The sequence below is a fragment of the Coturnix japonica genome, chromosome 3 (genome assembly GCF_001577835.2).
Source record: "Coturnix japonica isolate 7356 chromosome 3, Coturnix japonica 2.1, whole genome shotgun sequence".
Classification (NCBI taxonomy): domain Eukaryota; kingdom Metazoa; phylum Chordata; class Aves; order Galliformes; family Phasianidae; genus Coturnix; species Coturnix japonica.
In genome coordinates this window covers 31,516,321-31,543,799 of record NC_029518.1, presented here as the reverse complement: position 1 = coordinate 31,543,799, position 27,479 = coordinate 31,516,321, and the positions used below count along the sequence as shown (strand labels likewise).

The following is a 27,479-nucleotide window of genomic DNA, read 5'->3' as shown; positions in this document are numbered from 1 at the left end:
AAAATATTTCAAGATACCACAGAAATTACAAGTGACATCATTTTTGGCCAAAGCTCAAAGGCTATCATTAAACGGATATATCTCATTCCAATTATTCTCCACATGATGATCAAAAATGAAGGCAAAAGGCCAGTTTGTACAGACACCTCACCCCAAATGTGTTATATGATCACTTACACACTCATTGCATGTGTGCAAATTTTTTTGGGGGGGTGGTTTTCAGTGGTTTCTCTTTTGTGTTTGCTTTTGTGTCAGTAAGGCCACAAAAGCTCCTTAAATAGAACTGGAAAGAACCACCACTTCTTCCCATTGAAAACCAATGCAGTTTACACAAAGCAGTACTGATTCTGCTTTGACAGCACTGGACCACTTAGAAACGGTGTTGTGAGATCATGTTGTTCTTTTCTGGGACCTCTGGGGGTACAAATTCTGTCATGGGGACAACTAGAGTACTAGCTTTTTTTCTAGAGAAGACTAATAGAGTCCCTTGCCTATACCAAAAAGTTACAGCAATTGAATCAAAAATATTTTTAGACTGGTTCTGACTGCATTAATGCCTAAGCAAAAGCAATTTAAATTAACATATTTTGAGGTGGGCAGAAATGCACACCCACTCCATTACCATGACTCAGTCAATCAACTGTGTCTCTTGAAGCTCCACTAACTTGATTACTTGCAACTGCTTTTCTGTACCTGAAAAGAGCTAGGCTGACTTTGAACTAGGTTCCAAATTGGGCTCTCTATGGTATAAAATACAGTAGCTCCACAGGAGAGAAACCAGAGCAATTCCAGCATGACTTGGTATCACCAGACTGATTTGTTCACCCCTCCACAAGCTGCGGCAGCTCAACAGTCAAAGCACAGATAACTCACTACTGGTGCTCACATGTACTGGAAAGCTGCTGTGGGGAGGTGAGGCCCCTGCCTGGGGTCCTCAAAGAACAGCCACCAACCCAAATCTTCCCACTTCGTCCAGCCCATCTCCACCAAACTCCCCCAGTCAACTCCACCTAGCATACTTATGGTCCAGCAAGAGATCAGTCCCTGCCATTTCAGGCCCACAATGTTTCCCTGCCTTAATAACGGTATATTCAGCACTGTTAGCAGGCTATAAAATATTTTTGTCCTCTCCTTTCTCCCATTCATGCGATTCACAAGGTAATACACTGGATGCAAAGGTTCAGGGAGAGGAAACAACTCAACTGTGGGTTTTAGGCTGCATTTCTTGGAAGAAGCTTTCCTTGGAATAAATTGGGAAGCAACTATGCAGAAAATGATACTGTATCTGGGAAAGACTTCTGCAAAAGTAAGCCTGGTGTATCAGGAGTGGAAGGGGGTCATTCAGTTGGGAAAATATCTGTGTGATCAAAGTAACCTGTTTAACAGTGTGGGTGTAGAATTTTAAACTACAGAACAAGTATTGTACAAAGCAGAAAGGTACAAACTTTCCAGCGTTCAACTCAAACAGTACAAAAATAATACCATGGCCTTGGCCTTCTCTGCTTAGATAACAAGCTGTAAGTAAGAGCCAAAGATGTCTATCATTTGGAGAGCAAAAAGTAGACAGAGACCACATTCTCACTTTACAGTTAGCTATAAAGATTACGTGAAGATAGGACTATAAAGACATATCTTTAAGTCCCTGCCAACCTAATCAAGATGGTATTAACAGTGATCTCACACTCCATCTGCCCGGCTAGTAATTTATGAAAAACGCACTTCACTATTACAGAAAAAATATGCTGCACTGCTTGCCACTGCAAACCTACTGCAGCAGCTCAGGAACTCAGGGACTGGAGACCATAAAGCCTGTTCTTGAGATTTACCAGGTACTGCAGATGAGATCTGATTCAGTCACACAGAATGTTGATTTGTTTGTTTGCCCTACTGATGATCTCATCTTTAGACAGATAAAATATCTGACCCAAAGCAGTCCTTTGCAATTCAGAGTATAATAGTATTCTGGCCTTATCTTTTCAGCCTTTCCATATTACGTAATTTTCTACTACTTATTTAAGATAAAATCTAATCCATTTAATTAAAGTTAAAAAAACAGGAATCTTATAAAAAAAATAATAATAATCTTATTCCAGAAAATGTTTTACTTCCTACATTGTGATCTCCACATAGGTACTTTGCTTAAATTTTATGGGATTATTTTTGTGAGGGAAAAGTACTTGTTATTCTTGCTCTCATCAGCAAATATTTCTTATTAAATTATTGCTTCTCCTGCCAGAAAACAAAAAAATTCATCTTCTTTACCAACACTGTATTTCTTTAATTAATACTACATGTTCCTCTCTTTAGCTTACATACCCTAAGTATCTGACCCATGATGCTTGCAAGATACAGAAAGAACTCCTGTCATTTATGGAAACAATTTTTAAAAAATCATCCAATTCTCATCAAACCAAAGTTCAGGGGCAGCACTCTAATATCAGCATTATAGAAGATAACCTCTTGGTATCAGGACGGGAAAAAATCGTTCAACACCAGTATCAACACAGTGGGACTAATAGTTAATTATGCACTTCTTCACTTGTTAGAACTACTGCTTGGATCATCCTTCTCATTGCAACGGCAAAGGAAGACAAAACATGCAATGAAGAGTACAGTAAAGCAGGACAAAAAACTGCTGTAATTCCACAGATATTCTTTTACTTGGCCATAGGGAAAGAAGTATCTAGGAAACTCCTAACTGCTATAAATGAATGGGTTATACAGCCAGAGGAATAGCTAAAGAATAATGGTCTATGACTTGATCAGTGCTAGGTCTACCAACTCTCATGAACAACTTAAAGGCATCACTGCTTCTTGAGCTGCATAGCAACAAGGCAAAATGAGCATCTAATATTAAAAGGCTTGTATACTCAATATCATTTGTAATACTTCCGTCATCATCAGAATATGCAAGGTTTTTCACCTCCAACTTTGGGTCAAGGCATGAGATTGGATCTCAAGATTAATTCCTTATCAAACAAAATACCCAAATTATTTCTTATACGCAGGCTGACACGATCTCAGAAATAATTTCATTAAAAAGAAAAAAAAAAAGGGGCAAATTCAGTGTCAGTAGAATTTGTTCCTCCTTCAATAATGTAAATGAAGGAAATCCCTTCCCTAAATACACCTGCTCTTGTAGCTCCAACATTCCCCTATAAAGCTAAAAACTGCCATTTATAGTATTGCAGTATGCTAAACACATTTTGAAAGAAGTTGGTTACATATCGTAATATTCCTTCCTTTGGAAAAGTTAATAGCTATAATATTCACAAATCTTATACTCAGGGGGATTTTTTCTCCTTGGCTTAGCTCTGCAAATATTTTCATTTCTGTTGAGAAATATTCTACCAACCTCACAATAAAAAAAAAAAATACTAACTTGTCTTCTAAAAACATTTCTGAAAAAGAAAAATGGATAAAATGCCTTCATTTTACCCAACAGATTCATACTTTTTAGCTTTGCTAATATATGCAAATTGTCTGATTGCTCAAAATTACTGATTAACCAGGCTGGAGAGCTGATTACCTGATTATCCAAGAGAAAAATAATTTAGCTCGATTTTGTGCCATTTGACAGTCTAGATAATTTTCTAATTAATTGGAGTTTTCAAGTGAATTCAGATATACTACCAAAAAATAAAGAGGACAATGGTATGAATACACGTAAGCTTTCTAAGGATTTTCATCTTATAACAATCATTTAATAAATGTTATTGCTTGTAACAAACACTTTAGAAAGAAATAAAATAAAAACAAAAATTGATGACTTAGATTTTTAAAATATTCAAAAACCCACTTCTGATAAAATCTTTAATGCCATTTATAAGAAAATATTGTAGAGCTGGACATGAGATGGGGAGGTACTGGCCTGACACACAACATCAAGAAATTCTAAACTACACATTCAGCAAAACATAGAAAATACTTTGTCAATATGCCGAGAGCATAATAAATACTGGAAACACATACTTGCCACTGAAAAGTTGTTGAGTGGATATGGCAGATCCACATCCTGGGGCTTCTCCTTATAGCCTATGAAAGAACCATCTGTCTTCAGCAGGAAATATCTTGGCCGCCAGTTTTTTATATATTCTCCTAAATGAGGGGAAAAAAAAAAAAAAAAAGAAAAGAAAAAAAAAAAAAGTGTTCATTAGTACTGTAGAAGAAAAAAATAACAACAAAAAAAAACTTGATATTAAAAAACATATCATCAATGTCTAACAATTATACCAAAATCTTTCCAGATGTTTTTTCCTTACAAAGGAAACTAACTTCCTCCAAAAGAAGAGAAAATGTAATTGCAATTGAAAACCTGAACTGTAGAACGATACTCTGTACACCATACTCTTCCCAGTCCTCCATCTTTGTATCTGTAAGCAGTCTGAAATTTGGTACAGGTGCAAGTAAGCACTACAGCTCAGCTTACAATAACAAAAGTAAATGTCAGTTACTACAATGTAGAACATTCACCATGCTGAACCAAAGCAAAAATCAAAGTCCATTCAAAAGTAAACTATCAGCAACTGAAGGTACCCAATCCAGTTACCTTTTAAAAGATAAGCCAACCAATAAACACATCAATTCCACTTTCACCCTACTCAGGTTGGAATGGAAGGTTCAACAAGCCATGCGGTATTCAGGAACAGAAAGATTAAGAACAAGACAGAAGAGAGTTGGTAGCTCAAACAATGTTATTTTATTTAAGAGTGGAAAATCACTAAATTGCAATATTTTATCATATCAAAATCTCACCAGTAATTTTATTTCTCATGTATTACACAGGTAAATACAGGTGCATTTAGACCAGCCCAGCTTTCCCCATCTCTGACTTCCATCAGCTTCGCAGAACAAATAATGTACATACAACCAATAGCTAAGATTTTAAACGAGCTACTGTTAGTCATCACACAATATTTTAAGAAAAAAAGTGTATGAACCAATGCAAAATTCCAAATTTCCTTAAAACTAAAAGTTGCCACTTATTACTCACTTGTAAACTTCATGCTAAAATACTGCTCTAATCTAAGACTCTTAAGATTATATCAAAGTGTCACTGTGAAATAAGAATCATGACCTAGTTGTATTAACTTTAAAAAACACAATTTCAAGTTCAGTATGGCTGAAACTGAAAGACGATTTCGACTTATCAACTTGCAGAATGCTCAGAACTTACTATAAACCAGGGGCTGCACTGGCCCTAGGCTAAACCCAATCCTTGAGAAGTGTTTTGTCACTCAACAGACTGTTAACCGTACCTTTTAGAGAACTCAGAGGTTAGAAGGAAGATGACATTCATTTGACACTGCAATTGTTCTGTTAGAAGCCAGTCTACGTTTCCTGGCCCTCAGCAGCAAAACTTCTAGCTCCAGATAGCACAGCACCTGCCATGCGTTGTTATTTAGAGATTTTTCATTTTCATATAAGTAGAAAAAAATTCAAACTGCTCACAGTGTTACTTAACTTCACTACAAAATAAAGAGGAGATAAAGCACCAGATACACTTGTCTAGACTCCTCTCTCTATCTCAAGTCTCTGGTGCTAGGTCAGATGGAAACACCTACACTAATACAGCTGGTCTGAATTGATTTCACAATGGGAAATCCCAGCTCAAATTATAAGCAAAGAAATAAACAAACAAACAAATAAGCAAGTGTGGGAAAAGAAACGTAACTTTAATACTGATAACAGTGAAAACTGTATCATTACATGAAAACATACTGATGCTTCTTTAATTATGCTTGCTGAATACTCAAAAATAACAATCATAGGCCTAACTAAAGGAATGATTCTTAAGAATATTTAAAATACTTCCCATTTAAAAACAAACAAACAAACAAAACTGCCTGGAGCAAGGAGTTTAATCCAAAACAAAGACATACACATCAGATCAACAATATGAGTTTAAAAAATAGTAGCATTCTAGTACCTTTCTACATGTTGAACAGTTCATAATGAATCTTACATAAGGTTCTCAAATACTACTTGTTTCCAGGAGGCTGCGATGTTAAGCAGTGCCTGCTGGTTTAAAATCTATCAAGACTTTAGCCTTCTCTGGAAGGTGCATTCACTGGGAAGGAAGCAGCTAAAACAATGGAAGACTTGCTCAACAGCAGCATCCAATATGGACAGAACACAAGTACAGCCAAGCCAGGTCAGCCATTCAAAGTTTAAAGTCTCAAATAAAATCTTCCTTTCTGTAAGGAACAAACTATGCAAATTGGTAAACAGACTCTCCAAGAGTTAGGGATGGCAGGGTAAGAACACTAATTAGTCACATCAGGAAGAAACTGAAACTACTACTAACTCCTACTAACACTGACACTGTCTGGAATCAATCCTATTTTATAAAAAATAAAAATAAAAATAAATAAAAAATTTAAAAAAAAAAAAAGAGGGAGATCATTTCAGCAGCTGCCCTTATGCCCTTAGAAACATTTATTCCCTTCTCAGGGCAACATTCATGTTGCATTCAGCTTCTACTAAGTACTCAAAGTCTATGAATGAGAAAACTGAACAGATTTTTGACCATCTAATCAGTTTTGCAGTAGACATCTTGTCTAGAGAAGAACCATTAGAAAAGTATGACAAGTACTTCCAAACTTCCCTGAAGAGAGGACGATATAAATACTGAATGGCAAGTAAGTACCAGACTGTCCATGAGCACATCTGTATCCCTGCCTCTGCCCAGCAAACTATAGCAAGACACAGGACACACAGCTTACAATGGCAGCTACAAAAGTAATGCCTACTATTCTATTGTGCTGGCCCACAACGTCAAGAGGCAGACTTTGGTGGTGTGGCAGTTGAACCTTCCCACCAACATTCAGTTACACGTGACATCCATGTGACAGATGGCAGCAGAGTGTCAGACTGACAAAATGGTGTCTGACATGGCAATGCACATGAAGTAAAGGTGTGGAATTTAATTCCTCCATGTGGAACAAACTACACCTGTTAAGGTTCATCAATGCTTACTGAACGTTGATGTAGATCAAACAGTAGATGTGAGCACAATGAGGCAGTGGGTGGTGTGTTTCAGCAGTGGCTACAGCAATGGTGGGGTACTTCCAATGGTGCATATTTTTACAGGCACAGCATGCAGGTTATTGTTCATCACTGGCAAAAACACACAACTAGTGGTACAACTATATTGAAAAATAGTATTTTGTATCTGAGAATTTGCCTTATCAACTGGTGTTATTGTGCTCTTTGCATCAACTGGGGTTTCCATGGAAATAAAAAGGAGGCATTATTTTTTAAGCAGCCTGTGTAAATGCAGTAATTGCTTCAGAACTATCCAGCACATTTCATTCATACACATTTTTCTCCAGAGTATTCCCCCTAAATATTTTCCTAAGATGAATCAAAATACCACTTTTTCAAGACTTCTATACAGAGACACACCAAAAATACAGACACACACCACAAATACAGACGTGCATATAATACACTGTTTTTTCCTTGAAATGACAAATAATCAAATCATTCATCAGTGGATATTCGGGAATATTTATAATCTGCCCTTTATTTATTTTGTAATTTAATTAACAAATGAGTGAACACTTTTGAAGAATAAAGTAAACAGTAATATCAGTAAGCAGTTCACTTAACTGCTTAAGTGGTTTAATGGCACTCAGGATGAAGTCTAGGTGCCCTCATAACTGAATCCCTTCTATACAATCTGCTTAAGGAGAGAAAAACATTTGATTCTATACTTCTTAATAGACATGTTTACTGAACTGCTTTAAAAGAGAAATCCTCTAAACACACACACACACACACAAAAATACTAAAACACAGCCAAGTATTGGAACAGGAAAAAAAATTTCATGTGACTTCTAATTTACCAGCTCTGTATAAACAAACCAAACCAAAATGAAATATTTTATAGTATATGCAGTATTTAATTACTCTAAATATGTTTGGGGTACTTTTTTCCAAATATTTAGGGAAAAGGGAAGGGGAATGGGGAAAAAAAAAAGAAAAAAAGAAAAAAAAACACGAAAAGAAGGAAAAGGAAAAAAAGGAAGAAAAAGGAGAAAAGGGAGAAAAGGGAGAAAAAAAAAAAAGGAGAAAAGGAAAATAAACAGGAAATTGGGAAATCTACACCTGAAAATTCAAGTGAAAAGAAATTCTATGAGAAAGGAGAAGGCCACACAGACTAACCAAAATCCAAGACATCCTGACAACCTAATGAACTGTAGCTGTGGTACTTGAAAAAGCACTGGATCCACCATAGAGAATTAATCAGTTTGTACCCGACTTCCTGCTGAGATAATGTAAGCTAAATTGTTATTTTGCTTAAATTTATACCCTTCTAAGTTGAAAAACATGTTTTCTTAGAATATGTTTATTAGACTGCAAGAAGCGGCCTCTAATTTCAACCACTGCAGCAAAGAAAGCCAATTCATACACATCTTTAATTCTAGTCAAAGTTTTTAAAGCTGCTTAAGAAAAGAAGCAGTAGAGTGTGTATTGCACAGGCAATAAATGCATGCACATGATACACAAAATATGAACTGAGAACCTGTTTTGGGTTGTGAGGGTATGCTTTTTTTTTCTTTTTTTTCTTTTTTTTTTTTTTAATAACTACTGGTAGAATAGGAAAAGGAAGGAAGACAGCACAGCATTCTTGAGTCACACGGAAATACAATCTGAACTTCAAGCAAAATCCACACTCATAAAATGCAACCCTTTAATTAACGTTGTACTTAATAATACACTGGGTAACAACAGTAACAAGTAACAGTGTAGTAGTAGTGAAGGTTTGTTCAGAACATGACCCTAGTGGCTGGCTCCGTACTTGCCAACTGCAACCTTAATAAATTGTTTGCCTTTGACAGTCACAAGAATCCAGCCTTCAAGACATTTCAGAAAACATGTTTACTCTAGAAATGCAATGCCTGGAGTTCTGATTCTACTAAGGATCTTCACAAAGAAGATCTATCTAGTAAATCACGGGAGTGTTCACCACACCCATGCTGGATAATTGTTTCTAATTGTTTCGTCTCACCTCAGATTCAACAGTTGCTATTTTCAGTCTCATCCATTTGTAACCCTGCATATACGGAAACTTAGACATTCTTGAAAACTTTTTTAGTGATGAATTAATCTTCTTATTTTTAAAAAAAAAAAAAAAGCAAGCTTTAAAAGAGCGCTCTTGCAAAACGTCTACATTTTTTAATATGTAAATGGTTTCAGTGCTGATAAGCAACAGAAACCTGAGTTCAAAAACTTGCTTGCTTAAAAGAAGCAACAGCTGCCACACAGACATAAGTGAGATTTAAGAGAAGGGGGGAAAAATCCTCCAAGAAGAGAACAAAAAGAAAAAAATCTGCCTCTCGTCTGTGTCATCAATTTACTATAGCAGCTTTAAGAGAGATAATACATAAATATTGTTCTCCTCATTGTGTTGGCTTTTTTTGTTTGTTTGTTTGTTTAGAGGCACCTCTGAATTAAATCAGACTGCAGCTCCCCTGTACAAGCATTTAGTTAATAGTCAGGAACAAACAGAATGTTTAAGAACACTAAATAAAATTATAAAAAATAAAATTAATCATACACATATGCAGCTTTTCTTTAAAAGAAACAACCATAATGAATGCCAGGTCAAGTGAAATATCAAAAGCAGCGCCAGTGGTTTTGAGGTTGAACTTACTTACCTTGGCCCTCTGAGGGCAGTGTTACCTAACACACGATTAGAAGCAGCAGCAGGCTATGTGACTAAGTCAGTAGAAACCAGCACATGTAAAGCGCTCTTCTTTAATACTTACTTACCTGTAATTTCATGACAACAAATATGCAATACAGTTCAATACTGTAAAAAAGAAATGCTTCTTAAAAATAAAAAGTATACCTGTTCTCACGATTCAGTATAAGCTCTCCAATATAGCATAATGTGTAACCATCCTGAAAAAGGTTTAACAAAATCTTACTGCACATCAAAAACATTAAATCAAAATGCAATTTTTCCCAACACGCATTAGCATTTTAAAAACTATTTTTGTTATGTGCTCCCCCCTAAGAATTTTCCAGCACTGCAAAGAAAAGAGGAATTTGGAACTAAGTCTTTGATTCTGTATGTTATACTGTAAGACAGTGATTATTTATTTATACTGTTTTCCCACAGTTCTCAGTAATGCTAAATGACATTTTAAGCACATCTGTACTTATGTTAGACAAATAAATTTTTTCAGTCACAACGAGGGAATGGGAAACACTTCAAGCTGTGTGTGGGTATCAGCCTATACAACAGCTACTGGGGAATTTTCCAAACACAAGGTTTGGGTATCCATGTAAGCAGAATGCCTTGCTAAGATAGGGACACTTGAGGACACTTGAACTTTCTCATGACATCACAGCAGCCCAAAATAGTTAAGATCGGTCAATGTATGTTCTGCTTTTCACAGCCACGTGGTCAGAAAGCAGTGAAAACTACACATAAGTTCAGACTTTGCAGAATGCAGCAAGCAGGCTCAGGAACACACCCCAGAAGTTACTCGGTTGAGCAAGAGAAGAAGAAAGCAGAGAAAACCCTCTCCCTCATGGCAGCCAAAGGGCACAGAAGAACAACGAACAAGAGAACCTTTTTTTTTTTTAAGCAGCAGCAGGTTGTGCACAAAACCAAAGTCTGATACAGGTGAAGCAGAAAAGTTTCAAGCAGAGGTGGAATCTCAAAAGGATGAAGACATCAAGCAGCTCTCCAAGGTATGCTTCTCTGCATCTACAGCTCCAGGAAGCGCCACACCGCTCAATGGGAAGTCTTTCCCTTCTTCTATTGCAGGGCATGGGTCCTTTCAGGCTTTGCACACAATCTACAAGTGTTTGAGTGAGGGGTTCATTATGGCTTACATCACCACTCACCCTCATCTTCTCATTAGGATTACTGGAGTGAGTAGTGTTCTGTCCTGTATAAACGCAACCCTGATTCAGCTTCTGTTGTTCATTCAATGCTTTCCCATTGCATCAATAGTATTTTATTTAAAATATATAAAAATTTAGAGGAAAATACTCAGTAATAGACAGACGTGCCACTATGCAAATGACCATGCAGTTTTCAAAGCGGGCATCTAACCAATTAGTGATGCATTCCGGCATCTCATGGAAAATAAATGTTGACAATGCATACTCAATTTTAGTACACAGAAGACTCTGTCCTTTAAAAAAATCATAACAGAAATATGAAGTTAGCTGACATCCTGACAAATTGTGAATTGACCTTTACAATGTCCACTTTGAGCCAACAGGAAGAAAAATCTGCCAGTTTCAACATCACTCTCACTTCCCCTCCATTCTTAAAGGATAAGAATTAGAACAATAAATAAATTAAAGAGAAGTGGATATTAGCACATGCTGTCTGGAATAACACAGTTCTGGATTACATCAACATCTCCAAACAACAAAGGAGTTAAATGTTTTCTAAAGGTCTGCTGTTCAGGAATGGAAAACCAAGGTCTACATCCTAGAAACATTTAGGGACACTGCGCACATTTTATACATTTCTCTCTTGCTTACAGCTTCATAATAGCGAAGCCCAAAATGCTACATTAGTTGCTTCTTAAAGCAGTTTTCCAGTTTATAATAGGAATTAGATGCATTTATAGTAGCTGCAAAAAAGAACAAAAAAATATTAAATATCGTCTCAGAGGATTTTTTTTAATTGGTATAATCCTCAGATACTTTTAAATATTTATGATTTCTCGTGTAGGACTATCAGCATCAAGTGGTACATAACTGAAAACATACAACTTTCCTTTTTTCCCTTCAGTTATTAGTAGACCAAAGTAACTTCTTTTAGATTTTGTAAATATTTCAAGAGTAAGGCAAGCATACAGATATTCATCTACACATTACAACAGAAAGACACTCAGCTACAGCCAGCAGCTCTGATTTAATACATGTAGTAGGTAAAACCATATATATTAAATGAGATGATAAAATGCACATGATTTTTACACATGCCTAGGTGGAATTAACATCATTTCAGTATTCTTTACTTACAGCTGTTTTGCATAACAGCCAACTCCAGCTTACACAAGAAATCTAAAACTTTCTACTGATTCAAAAAAGAATATGATAAAGTTTGACAGTGGCATTATCATTGATCTGAGTTTCTTCAACAGATTAATGTGTCGTCAAAAATTCTTATCTTTCCTCTCTTAAAACAGGTATACTTGCTAACATGTTTTTGCAAAGCAAACTGTCTCACTTTTACAACTGGCATATCTCAATAATTTTAAAATATCTCCTCTAAACGTTATCTTTGTCACTAGATATGCATGTACCCAAACTCTTGTCAGGCGCTAAAAAACCAGTGCATATGTTATTCACCTGATTATTTTTTTCCCTCCAGCACGCCATGAAAGTCAACCTTTCTACTTTCTACCATTTAGTCCACATCAATTGCAAACAAACATTTCAAGACACAAAGAAACATTCCTCAAACTGCTTGAGCTGAAAGAACAGTTTTATAACTGCAGTACTCTTAAGGATTTACTTGGAAACTCTTTGGATGCATGACACGATAAACAACGATGCAGCATTGCCCACAGTGCCTCAGGCTTCACACCAGCCATGACACATGAAGGCAAATGGAACAGTTCTGTAGAAAAACCAACAACTCAGCTAGCACGCAAAAAGCAGTTCACCAACTGCAGTGCCACTGACCTCTGCCTAGACTCAGATGCAGAAATCCCACTTGAGTAAGAGGCACTCACACCCGAATTTTTAGTTGAAAACATAATCCAGAATTGACTTTTCCTGTCCAGCCAAGATGATGACAAAAGTTGACAACAAATGTTCTGCATGTAGTTATTGTCATCAGTGACCTACTAAACTGATGCTTATTAGAGCTAAGACAAAAGACAGCAAGAAGTTTGCTTTTTTCACATGTTGAGAGTAAACTGTGTTTAGTTCCACTCAGATAGTATTTAAGTCATGCTGTGACTAACCAAACATTCATGATATATACTGATATCATGATTAACAAAGACAAGTTTACAATCTGCAGCCAAAGCGCTCCTCAAACACAATTTCATTTCCCACTTCTCAGTTCAAGACAGATATCAGAATGCCGAATTTGCACATAACATTTATGAAGAAAAAAAAGTTTCTTTTTATATCCTTAAAATAAGAGATCGCCTGAATCAGATAGCACCTTCCTTTGGCCTTTTTGGGCAAGTTCAATTTCCATCCATGTTTGCATCAATTGTCACATTTGTCACATTAACCTGGAAACACATTGAGTAGATAAGAGGAAGGAAGGAAAACATATTCCTAAAGAGTGATTCAAATTTTATTTTATTCTTTATATAGAACCATCAAACAAGAAAATACACAAGTTATGCCTGACCACCTCCTTGCCTTTGGAAAAAGAACTGAGAATAAGATCAAGTGAAAGAGAAAATTAGTTGCTAATCTCATTCTAACCCCTAGCATTTACTTGTCTATTATACAATAGCAGACATTCACCGATTGGCACTTTCTGCATAAGAAAAGCTCAGGATGCAGTAGCAGGGGCATGCGATGTACCAGTCCTGAGGTAGACAAAGCTACCTAAGAATATGTGTAGCACCTGTCCTCCACATGTCTAAGACTGAAATAGCTGCGTTAGTTGTTATTTTTTTTTACTTCCGCAAGTACCAAATTTATCAAGACTTTTTTTTTCTTTTTTTTAATCCACCACATGGAGAAATCAAAAGTTTTCTCTGCTGTAAGAAAAAGCTCTTTTTAGGAACAAACAATGGAGAGAAGGAAGATATTAAACTCCTGAACTAATTAACAGAAGTAAAGGAGGCGGTAGGGACAATGATAATTAATATGTACCCTCCTTCTAACCAAATCTCCACATACATTTATTCTGTATATGCACACACAACAGCAGCATCATAAACCGTCTCAAGTTCTTGCCATTATTCAGTTCGACATCTGCACATGTTTATGCGTCTCTCCAAACAACCTCTTGAACACCCTGCTGGAGCTGTCATTTTTTTCTTCTCCCTATCTGGCAGATGGCAAGTCAACAATCGGCATCAACAGCAGCCGAATATCTCCCCCCTCCATCCGACCCCCCTAAACAGACACAATAATAACTTCTTTGTGCTTCCCCACAATGCAGCTGCTTAAACCATTTCGCTACAAGGCTGCTTTGCCTTAATAAAAAAAAAAAAAAAAAAAAAAAAATCCCTTCTGTCAAGTCTAAAAAGCAGCATAATGTTAAGCAAGCTAAAGCCACAGCACAGCTGCAAACGGGCAGACACATTGACAGCTCCTCCCTTAACAAAGCCCTGTGAATTGAAGGGGGTTCATCTGAGGCTCACACAGTAATTAGTATAAAAAAGTCCGACAGCCTCTATTATGCTAGGAAAAAAAAACTGGACAGAACTGGGCTGCTGTTTTGCGTCAAGAGTTCTGCTGCAGAGTAGATAAATCATGTTGGGTTTTTTTCCCTCTCTTTTTAAAGACAGTAATAAGGAGGATGAGAGAAGCTAATTTGAAAACTTGGACACAGTAATTGTACCATATGGTGAGCATTTATCCCTTCTGAAATACACGCTAACAGTCACTTACATGCACAGTGCTTTGTTTTACAGTTGTTATTCTCTCTACCATATTCATAAAATGGATCTGAATATTCGATACTCCAGAGAAGTTGTGTGTAATTAGCAACAAAACTGCCTGAGCTTAATATATTGGCCTACCATAGCAATCTAGTTAATTGCAGAAAATCCCATGCCCCCAAATTTAAATAGTGTCCACTTGAAGGATTTTTTTTTAATTTCCCTCAAACTGGCTGAATACCACACACAATAAAGTTTGGGGAAGTCATTTATTGACAGCAGCACTCCTCGATACCATAGACTCTAAAATGCACGATCAGGACACATTTTCCTTGTTATCCACACAAGAGGGAGGGATTAATTCAAGAACCACTTGAGGGTAACCTCAGAATACTGAAGTTCCATCCTACTTGGAAAAGGAATTGCACCATAAACTTACACAGTGAAGCCAGACTCTAGAGCGTGGCACAGCAAGCAGACAAAGACTTCAAGTCCACTCCCCCACTTCCACCCCCATGTTCTTCCTGATTGTATTTTCATGTATTTTTGTTAGCACTTCATCCACAAGGATCTTGAAAATCTTGAAAATGTACCATTCAACCCTCAGGGTCTCCTTGCTCTTTACCACATACTTCCAGCTTTTCACCCTGCTTATGACACCAAATTATACTGAAATTGCTTCAGATAAGGCATCAGCTGAGCAAAACTGGGAAAACCTTCTATAAGTAAAGAAAATACTGTATTTAAGATGGAAAATTAATATATCTTAGAAATACACGTATAACTGTAGTGAACTTCCAAGCAAGGAAAATAAAATCTCAAGTAGAAATAAAAATCTGATGAAAAATTAACCAGAAAAATGAAGTCTGCAACTAACGATAATCATGTTTTCAAGAAACCAGAATAATGCCTTTACCTAAGAAGACAATAGAAATCTGCTTTGCACTTTTTCAGGTAACAAATATCCTCAGTGTCTCTGGCCCAAAAACAGATACCAGAACAAAGTGCTGGGGGCCAAGGGACCGCAGGGAAATAGGCCCCAGAGAAGAACTAGAAAAGGTTAGGAATAAATGTGAAAATTTCAAGTCAATTGTCTGCACGGTAATCTAAGAAAACTGTTTATAAGCTTTAATCATACACTTAACTAATGTAAAATGACACGTGATAAACAAAGCATCACTGCCTTTCAGTAGAAAAATAATTCCCATCATACCCATAATATCAAAAATATACTAGAATATATTAAAACAAAACAAAAACAAAAAGCAAAAAAAAAAAAAANAAAAAAAAAAAAAAGAAAAAGAAAAAGAAAAAAAAAGAAAAAGAAGAAAAGAAGAAGAAGAAGAAAGAAAAATACCAGAGCAGAAAGGATACAGAGACAAAACACACACAAAATAACACTGGAAGTACAAAGAAGCAGAGGAGAGAATGACAGGATTAGCCTTCAGTTTCAAGGAGGGACTACTACAAAAGGATTTAATGTCACTAAAGACCAACAGCAGAACAACTGGCCATCTGAAAACAAATTTTCATCAGAGTTCAGGAGCAGATTTTCAAACACTCAGCAGCCAGCATTTACAGCTGGAGTCTGTAACACTGCTAATAACCTGATGTTTTGCACTACAAATTTGCCAGACATGCTCCCATCAATTCAGCACCTTTAGAGAAACCAAGTCTCTCCTTCAGTGCTGTGATGCATCTTTTTTTTGTTGTTGTTGTTTCTGAATGAAAGTCTCGCATTCAGGAAGTTGCAGTAAGCATTCAATACGGGCAGGTTGTTCCTCCTCACTGAATATCCCTTAGTCCTAGCACCAACCTGTAGCTAGCCAGGCAGTGCAGACAGTGAACGAACATCCCACTCCCCGTCCACCTCAGGTCATCTTAAATAGAGCCCATAACCAGCACGGTGTGTTTGGGAAGGTGAGGAACACATGTTAAAGAATGTGTCAGTGGTGTCAATCTGTGCAGCTGAGGCAGGTCTACACCAGAAGCACATCCCAAGAAGAAAAGTATTTTGATCTGATCAAAACAATTTCAGCTCACTGTACAACTAGTATTTGCACGAGGGAGAAACTGGGGAATAATAGGCTGGGGGCACAAAAGATGCAATGGAGAAGAGGCATCAGCATGAACTTATGCAAAATTAATGACTGATGAATTGGACTGCTGGTCTAACACGTGATGGCAATTCTTGTTTTCCGGTTAAGCTACAAGAGCAGGTCCAAGTGATTCAAATTTCTAAGATAACCACGTCACTAAGCAGTGATTTTACTGCTGACACAAAATCAGACCAGGAATTTCCCTAATACAACTTCAGACTTTACGTAAGCAAAGTATATTGGCAACACTTTTTATTTTTTTTTTATGACACATGTACACACAAAAATTATAGATAAAAAATACACGTGCACCTTAAGGAGTATGCACAAAACCCTCTACCTTGGAAAATACCTGAAAACTCACTTTAAAATGTCCAACGCGAAAATCACTTGAAATAAAGTACTTTGACATCTATTTATGAAGCAGGAACAACAATTTTACAATATCAACAAATCTCTGCAATGCAAACAAAGATCCCAATACAAATTGGTATTTTGATTTAGCCATGAAGTATTTCCTGTACCAGAAACAGCATCAAGAAGATGAGAACTTGGTCAGTAATGTATTTTCTTAAACTTGCAGACTATAATTAAAGCAAGTGAAGCTAAAAACTACCCCACAGTTTTTAACCGCAGGATTCTACATATTTCTAAAATATTTTACTGCCTTAAAATGAATAAATCTACTTGTAACGCCCACGTATGAATCATAATACAGTTTAATTTTAATATACATATTTTACAGTATTTTATCTTGCATGATTTGGCTACATTACAATTGGAATAAACTCTCAGGCAAATGAGATGATTTTAAAGTCCTCACGTCAAGTTTCTCCATTCCTCTGAATTAAAAGAAAGCTTGACTAATGTGCAGAAATGTGTAATATTTAAACCTGCAATTTTACTAGCACAAGAATTTTGCCTCATTTTCAAACACTTTTTAGAAACTTTTAAAACAGACCTATTAAATATGAATCGCAAAATTCCAGTCACCATGTGGAATTCAATACTGACCTAGGGAAGGCACAGAAATTTAACTAACCGAATGTGGCACACTCAGGACAAGGTTTGGTACTGATGTTCGCTAACACCCATCTTGTGCTTTCTCTGCTACAAGCATGTAATGAATTAGACTCCAAAACAACTCTGACATGAAAGTCAAACTTATCGGAAGACATCAGACAAAAAAAAGACTTCATTCAATGCAGAAGTCAAATCTTATAAAAGAGAAAACAATATTAATCACTCTGTAAAACTGACTTTTCAGAAATGCACACTGATTATTCATTCAGTTTTTAACTGGCACCAAATGTTTAACATGCGTGACACCAAAATAACAGGAATCAATAAGGAATGATTAACTTTCCAAAATATATTTGTGTTAATATTGAAATAACAAAACCATTTTCACATGGTTTTAGTGGACATTTTTCTCCTCCAGAAAGGAAACAGTACGATTTTCTGATCAATAAAAATAAAATGGAAACTGACTTACAACACTGACTTCAAAATCCTTGTGAAAGTCTTTACTGGTGATGACACAAATTCTGTCACATCTGAGCAGGTACTGTCTGTAGAAGGTTCAGAAATGTCCATTTTAATCAAAACACTTATTAGAGGTAGCAGTGTATTCTGTTTTTATTTTAATGAATTACAGAGTTCTCTAAGGAATTATGGATACAACTCTCTTTGAAAGTAATGAACTAAGTAAAACCTAAATATTGGAAATATACCATGAGTATTTGATCCATAACAGATGTAGGAAATAGTGATGCAGGAAACAACGAGAGAACATCAATATACTTCCACACCAGACTTTAATAACGCTGTTCAAATAACACTGATGTAACATTCACATTTCCTCATTTGCTTAAAACCACCTACAAATTACAACTTCCTCACAGCACAATGCCAGTGGTAAAATGCTGCAAAGAGAAAAAAGCTATGTCTTATGCTTGTGATTATTCTTAAATTAAACCCTTCAACTTCACTGCACTTTTGGAGCAAAATATTTTCTTCCCACTGCAAAACACTACCTATTAAACTATTAAACTAATTTTCTTACATCTGGAAGTAAACAGAGCACATGAGTCGAGAAATCCTCACTGGTCCAAGCCCCCTGGAAAATTCTAGAGATAGATTTTTCAAAGAGATCTGGGTATCTGTTCAGCTGGACAAAGGTTGTGAGTGTCTGAGAAAAACCTTTCCTTCTTTCCCTTCTACCTGTCCAGTCAGGAAGTATGGCACCTCCAGAAGGTGCGGGAAGGGATTCCAACTGTGCAGGTGCCTGAAGAACTCTCTAATATTCACTCTGGTATGCAGAGCATAGATAATATTGTAAGATTCATTTGATACAAGTCATCTATATTCTATAATAATTTACTTATTTTCCTAGTAAACTTAACAAAATGAAGAAAAAGCCTTGCCAAGAAAAGCTTACAGTGAGAAAAACAGATTTAGATAGAAAACTTCTGAAAACATCTTCTAAAATTTCCTGTTTCTGACTTAAGAATTGGAACGAATGGCAACAGAATAAAGCTATGTTTCTACCTCGTTTTTCAAAGAGAAACAAATCTGATACCAGAATTAGGTATCAGGACATATGGGCAGTCTATCACCTGACTACCAAACAACAGCACTAAAGCTCACACATGTTTGTTAATCCCAAGAGTAAAACACTGCTTTGTCTTCTGGAGGTCGTGCTGCAGATGAGTGCCCGTTATGATGCTGATGCATTTTTCCATGCTAAGCTCCTTGGGGAATTTGAGCTCACCGTCAGTAGAACAGACAGAAATTTTTCATCTCCTCTGTCCTGAAAGTATTCTGTCTTTCTGTTTATCAAGTCTGTACATAAAAAGAGCAAGTATCAGCAGCACAGCTGAAACAGTTTCAACAACGGACTGTCTTCTGAGTACCTACAATTTTACTCTGTGACAATTTACTTTTCAGTGACATCTTGATCTTATAACAACAGATCACAGTTGATAGAGACTGACTGAAATTTAGTGACATGATTATTGGTGACAGACAGCAAGTCCTCTCCAGACAATCTGAGATGATTAAGGGGAGGGCTGCTTCCCAGAGATCTGGCTGCTCTCTGCTATACTCTTTATCTCCATGGGGAGCAGAGTAGGGTGCGCCTAAGCTACAATAAGCTACAGAAACACTCCAGCCCTCCAGAAGGTCTCACTCTCTTGAAATAAGTCTGTCTGCAGATTCCTCCAGTTCTAATAAGACGCCTCACAGAAGTTCACATGTTTCTTTGGTGTGGTGTTTTTTTGTTGATGCTGGGTTATGATTTTGTTGTTGTTCTTTTGTTTGTTTTATAACTCCCCCTTCCAACCCTACAGTCCATTGGTTTTCCCTGCCTGATCCACCAGCTGTGCAGCTCACTAGTCCTAGAGAAAAGGAGAAAGGGGAAAAAAATTTAAAAAAATAAAATAAATAAAAATAATAATAATAAAAAAAGCTGATTGGGACGTTGAATGGGGGAGGTAAGAGAGGAACAGGATAGTGTCCTATCAGATCAGATGACTGACTCCATCAGCCTGCAAGTCATATTCATGCTAAATTCAGCACAAAATGGCCACAGGGATGCATTCCAGACAGGCTTTAGCTGAACCTCCTCTGTCATTAGCAGCACACTGCTAGATTTGATTAGAAGTAAAAAGAAAACATCCTCTGGTTACTGTTTGCAAAATTTCCCTCTCACCTTGGCACAGTAGGCATCTGTTCAAATGCTCTGGCTGTGTGTGTAACAAGTAGGGAACAGCTGTATGACTACCTCCAGTTGACTGTACAAGCATCAAAGCACAAGACGTACACTTCTTCTTGTGCCCTCTGCTTTCAAAAAGGATGGCTGTGCTGCCCAGATGACTCTTTAATACACTTTTTTGCTTCTCATGGTATAAGCACAGAAACAGTAATACCTGTGCCATTGTTTGAGTAGGATAGCGAATATTGGCTTAACTTAGTAGAACATGAAAGCTGAGCAAGGGACATATGCAAACACTCCATGCTCACTGAGAGACCTCAAGCTGTCCATAGTACTGAGAACAAAGGTGCTAAACTGGTTTCAACAGCAGTACCCATCCAAGGCAGATTATTGAAACACATCAGAATTTCTGGACATTTCTTTTTTTAATATTGATACAGGTTTATCAATGGGGACATCAGCAAAGAGCAACTGGATCGGAATAATATTCTAAAATGCCCTTAGAAAAATTCCTAATGATGTGACATTACATTACTACTCTAAATTTCTCACACAAACTAACTTTTACTCATCACATATTTTAAGACAAAAAAGAACATCTGATTATTTCAGTCTAACTTATTCGCAAAAACAGCAGGTGACAAAATTTCCCCATTACAGATTTATTGTTGCTTTTTTAAGTGCATATCTTACACACTCTTGCACTGGTGGTATCAAGACACATTCCACAGTATTTTACTAATTTTCCTCATAACCAACCTCATCTTGGTTCTGAATTCTTATGGATTCAACATTAAGTCATGAGCCACAATTATCCTTACCTCACTACGTTAGAGAGCGCATTACTTCATCAAGACTCTTTCTCAAGGCCAAGTAATCAGAAACCTCTCAATACTCACACTCACTGGTTCTCCCAGTCTTAGGCTCTAAAGCTATTCTCTCCAACAATGAAAAAGTTACAATCTTCCTTTGTTTTAATACTAAATATTAAAAGACAGACTGAAATGTAACTCTTAATTCCTATCTTTCAGTGCCAATTCACTTCTCCATATTACACTGTGCATCTGCAGAGACAGATTTGATACACTTCTTAGGAACTCTCAGAATTACAACCACTAAATAACAGTATTTTTTAACTCAGTCAATTCTGACGTTTTTCACTGGTGGAACCCTAACATTTTCCAATAGACACATAAGAATCCTAAATACCAAGAGAGGTATACCGTCCTATACCCCTGACAAGCCAGCTACTGTTTCTTTTTGAGTAACAATCTGTAGCCTCTTCAGAAACAGACAGATCCTACCTGATCTGCAAAGAACAGGATGGAAACAATTACCATTACTAATAACTTACTATCTAATATCGTGTTACTTCTCTGCAGGAAGGTTTTTTCATTTGCCTGGAATCCACTTGAATGCTTCATGAGTAGGTTTAGCATTGGAGTGGAAGAAAGCTTGCCAGTAATTCTTGTCTGTAAATATTCAACATCAACAGAAAAATCTAAATAAAAATACAGAAAAGAGTCAAAAGAAAAAGGCAATGCAAAAGTCAAGATCTTGCTAACAGGCTGAAAGTGGCTGCCACTACTCAGAGAAAAAAAATCTCCTTCCTCTCAACCATCACTAACAACCTATCTTAATGTCTTAATGAAGAAATTAAAGAGATGATTATAGGTAAAAGATCAGCATTAAGAGTGAAAAGCTGAACCAAATAAGGATGTAAAGGAAACGTCAGGTCAGGGTAATCAAAAAAATTAACAGAGCCAGAAAATAATTTGAAAAGCTTCTTGCAAACGACGCTTGCCATCAAAACCAGGAAGAAAGACAAGAAATCACTTGGACTGCTTGATATCAGAGGCACAGAAAGGGATAATAAGGCCACAGCACAGAACCCTATTAATTCTTTGCCTTGGTCTTTATTTCTGAACACTCTGGAAAGATACCCAAGCCCAGATCATTCCCCAGTAGTAAAAAGGCTAAAATTAGATTATTTCATACAAACATGTAAGAGTTACTAGATGTCAGTAAGTGACCAAGACTGGATGACAGTGAGCCAGCTGTGCTGAAATTTCCTGAAATGTGAATCCACAGATGTGTTGACCAAGATGCGCAGTTCTTCTTTACAAATGGCCACAGGCTCAGAAGGCTGATGGGCTGTTAATATGACTAAATGAAAAGAGTTTAAACTGAATCCCAAGAACTACCTGCAAGTCTGACTCCTGCTTCTGGCAAGTCACTAGAGCCTGTAAAAAGTAAGATCACAGAGCGCATGAGAAGACATAGATCTGCTGGGAATGAGCCAGCACTGCTGCTGTGAAGGGATAACTGCCTCATCAGCCTGATTGGTTTCAACAAGACAAGAGAGGCAATAAACATGAGGGTGAAGGGCATCCAGTAAGCATAACGTGTTTGTTCATCCCCAAATGGAATTAAAGAAACTACATTAACACAGGAGCAAAAGAAAGGTTTTTACTCAGACTGAAAATTGGCTGAGGAATGGGAAACAAAACATAAGGCATGAAGGCCACATTTCAGCGTGAGGAATACAGTCAGCATGTCCCACAGGAATCCACGCTGGGATCATTTTTATTCAACGTCTTAATCAAAGATGTGGACTTTTGTACAATCCATGAAATCTTAAGGTCTACCAATAACAGAATGCTGTAGTGGATACTCAAATGCCATGTCAGTGGAATGGGAAAAAATAAAAAAAAAAAAAAATTTTAAAAATAGCCTAACTAAAATGAGCTGGCAAATGTAACAAATGAATAGGAGGTATATAAATGTACAGTAATGCATATAGAAATAAAATAACCTAAACCATGCCTCACAACATTTATCTTAGAACTGAGAAGTATGTTTTAGGAGAGCCCTGGAGTCACTGTGGACAGCTTTATAAAATCTTAAGTTCATGTACAAGCAGCCAACAACAAAAAAACCTGGCAAAACACTGGGCATTTCAGACAGGATACTGTCAAGAGAAAGGATGTAATTCTGCTGACACAGAAAGCACTGCTGTGCCCACATCTTCATTAACCTGCACATCACAAGAAGGATGTAGTGCAATTACAAAAAATACTGAGAAGGGCAATCAAGTTGATCCAAGGGATGCAGCAGCTGCCTTTTCTAAGGATTAAGATCTGGAGGATTAAGAGGCAGGAACCTCTTAGTTCAGAGGAAAGAACATTGAGGGGGTATGACAAAGGTTTACAAAATCACAAAGGCAATGCGTCAGTGCAGTTGTTGTTCACCCAGTACCACAAAGAGAAGAGTCAGGGCACCTGCCAAATCTACCAGGAGATGCACTGAAAATGTAGAAGCAAAGTTTTTACAAAAACAAACAAACAAAAAAAAATCTGCATTGGAAATGTAGGACCGCAGAGCCAGTCTGCATTTGTGGGTTCTACAAGAGTTTACATTCAGGGACAACAGGCCCATAAACAGACACCAGACCGGTGAAACAGAGATCAAACATAAAACATTACTAATACAGCAGTTTCAGACATTGGGAAAATGCAAGAATGAATGGCAAGAAAATTGCTAAGTTTCACAGAATCAAAGAACAGCCTGGGTTGAAGAGGACAACAATGATTATCAAGTTTCAATACCCCTGCCATGGGTATACTCACCAACGCCCAGACCAGGCTGCCCAGTGCCACATCCAGCCTTGCCTCAAATGCTTCTGGGGATGGGGCATCCACAACCTTCTTCACCACCCTCTGAGTGAAAAACTTCCTCCTAATATCTAACCTAAACCTCCCTTTAGTTTACTTAGTTTAAAACCATTCTCTCTTATCCTATCACAACCCACTCCTATTTATACGCTCCCTTCAAGTACTGGAAGACCACAATGAGGTCTCTGTGGAGCCTTCTCTTCTCCGAACAAATCAAGCCCAGTTCCCTCAACTTTTCTTCACAGGAGAGGTGCCCTCTGATCATCTCAGTAGCCCTCCTCTGGACCTGTTCCAAGAACTCTACATCTTCCTTGTGCTGGAGGCCTCAGGCCTGGATGCAGTTTGCAAGCTCTTCCTAAACAGCATCTCTTCTGCCACTGCTGCAGACAGATTACTGGGCAAGATGGGCCACCAGTGTGACTCAGACATAGTATGACTATTTCTTATTTTATGCTTACTCTCTGCTGTAACACAAATAACAGATTACATTGTCACTTTCTCTTTTCTTACTTAACCTCAGTAATTACAGTTCATTCAACCTATACTCATAGGTCACATTCTCTGAATCACTGGTCACTCTCATTGCTAGTCTCTACTTATAGTTTTTATGATCTTGAACTGCAGCACCCAGAAATGGATGATGTTGTCAACTGAGATTTGAAATGCTCAGTGGAGCAGACGGATGCGTCTTACAGACTCCAAAACTGTTTATATATGCTTATGTTTGTCTTCTTAAGAACCCTGAGATATAATTAATATCCAGACTATCATCTGTGGTACCCACTGGCACCTTTTCTTTCTAAAGAGTTACTTACCTTGGTATGTTTTCTCCATTCATTTTTTTGTAAAGTTTATCAATCCAGTGTTCATTTCAAACTTGCTCCTTCAAATAGCTTCCATCTCTTCAGACACCACATCTCTATGTGACTGACACCATTCTGAACTCTAATCCTATCCTCCTACATCCCCTCAGTCTCCTTTACAGTGGAGACACCTTAAAACATTAGTAACTACTCTCCGTTAAGCACCTCCACAGTGAAAAGTACTGGCTAGGCAGAACACATTGCAGAGCCTACCAGAGTTCTAATCCACACTGAATTACATTTAGATAGAGAACATTTAAAAAACACCCAGCACACTGAGTTTTTCGTTTTGGTTGGTTGGATTTCTTGTTCTTACCAATTTTACTGTTAGAAACAAACCTCACACTCGTTCCAATGAACGTGTGCATCTTTTGTTTCCTTACAAGAAGTGCTCTTTTCACAGAGTATTAGAAGCCTAACTAAATCCAAGATATGACATCCAAAGCTCGCTACCTTGTCAGTAAAAGGAAGTTTGATTAGCTTTTTGAAATTTAACTTTGCCAAATCCACAGTGACTCATCTCATTATTTTCTGCATGTTCATAGCCTACTTCTTCTAGTATTTTCTCTTCAGTTAAACTGATGTTAAGCATTTTGCCACATCAAAACACATTTTGTTTGAACATAAAAAAGTAAGAAGCAATCCAGATAATTTTCTCAGTTATTTAATGTATTACAATCTATGTTACCTCTAACTGTTATCACCAATTATTTGATTTTTTTGTTGTTGTTGTTTTCTTCTTCTGAAATACTGAGCCTGTCAAATAGAGCCAGACATAAAACTGATCACTGATGAATATGAGTATCACCATGTACCTTCATCTCTCACATTTTATACAAACCTTAAATTCTTTCTTTGGGAAGAATCATAGAACCTTTAGAGTAGGAAGGGACCATTAAAGGCCATCTAGTCCAATTCCCCTGCGATGAACAGGGTCAAAGAAGGTCAGTTACACAGAAATACTAAGGCTTTTTGAAATTAGGAAAAAAAAAAAAGNGGGGGGGGGGGGGGGGGGAGCAGCGAATCCAGCTTAGTCTCATAAAATTATGAAGGAAGAAAAAAAGGAATCCAGTTTAGTCTCAATAGACATAATGCATTTACCAGAAATCTTATACCTTTGTGTATAAGAGGCCACAGGACCGATCTTTAACTCTGACACAAACGCAACACAGTAAGAGTGTTCCAGAATAATGGCATAATTAACTCAAAATGTCCACAGCAAATATAAAAGAAAAACATCTTCAAATATTCAACAAATAGCACCTTGCCACAACTATTGTTATCTGCTGCTGCCAATCAGTATTGTTATGGTTGTACAAAGACTCCAGTGCACCAGACTGTCGCTAATTATGTATATTCAAGTGATTAGCAAGCACTTGTTGCCTCGTTCACACCACCCTCCAAACAGCAGCCTTTGAGAGTAGAATAGACTGCAAATTTATTGAGAGAACACTGTTAATCCTTTGGGGAGAATGTAAATGTAAACAGGACTACTCTACATCAAGGTGCTTTGACAACAAAAATCATCTGCATAAACACATGCTCAACAACAAACAGGTGTTCTATTTCACAACTAGCGCCCATTTGATGCTTTCAAGTAAGCATTATGCACAAACTGTTAGAAGTACTTTGAAACCAGCTGCAATTACTATAATTAGCTGTTTTCCTACACTTTGTGTTTTTTTTCCTGTACCTGTTTAGTATTGTGTTGGCTGCAATCTGTAAACTCAAGTGAAACTAAGGTTCTCGCCTCTTCTTTAAAGATTACTATCCTCTCAGTTCAGTACCAACTATGATAAGTTCATACTTATCATTAAAGCGCCACCAGTTATAAGATGATGTTTGCATAAAATAACAGTCCTACAAATGTTGGGTCACTCATATAACAGCCACCACAGATAGGAAAACAAAGACAACTGCCAAAATAGCACCATAAAAATAGTAAGCCTTCAGTGCTGAGGATTTCCCTTTTTAACAGAAATGCCCCCGGGAAGTAACAACATTTAATTTTAATAACAACTTTAGTTCTAGTTGTATCAGACAATGGGTGGTGAAAAGTCTTGCTAGTAGACAGCTTTTCCTTCTAAAATGCTCCAGATGAATGTTTAAAATTATGTGGACAGAAATCATGTGCTTCCTTTTCTTTAATGAGTACAAAATTTAAAGTACTTACATGCATTTTCAATAATTATTTAAATTATTTATCCAAGTGTCTGATCATTCCTTCCTCAGCCTCTGATGGTATCCACAGATTTGCTTTTCAGCAGTTCTAAATGCTTTGCCATAGTGATGCATTTCTACAGGTAAGTTCAACATGAACAGTGTTTAAGTCTAGCTGCCTTGTCTCCAAAGTCAAATCCTACCGCACTAATTTCATGAACTTGGCTGTGCCACCCACAGATAGCTAAAATCTGATCCTCCTACCCTATGATTTGCCAGATTTTAATGACTGAACTGAATAATTCCATATTCAGCATCTGCTGAGGGAAGATTTTTTTCACAAATGAAAAGCTTAGCAAGCAAAGACTGGGACTGCCCAGGGAGTAAGAACACAGCTGGGAAGAAGG

The 27,479-nt window shown here is 37.1% G+C and overlaps 1 protein-coding gene across 4 annotated transcripts in view; it reads right to left on the bottom strand.

Moving 5' to 3' along the window:
- The window catches only part of AKT3 (AKT serine/threonine kinase 3), a 137,089-nt gene that overhangs the window by 56,627 nt on the left and 52,983 nt on the right, over positions 1-27,479 (bottom strand). For 3 of the 4 annotated variants that reach the window (XM_015857621.1, XM_015857620.1, XM_015857622.2), the window contains exon 3: positions 3,973-4,098. In XM_015857621.1, coding sequence (XP_015713107.1) covers positions 3,973-4,098 — 126 coding nt within the window. Of the gene's footprint in view, positions 1-3,972; positions 4,099-18,155; positions 18,176-27,479 lie in introns of those variants that run through there. The other variant, XM_032443716.1, reaches the window with a different exon arrangement.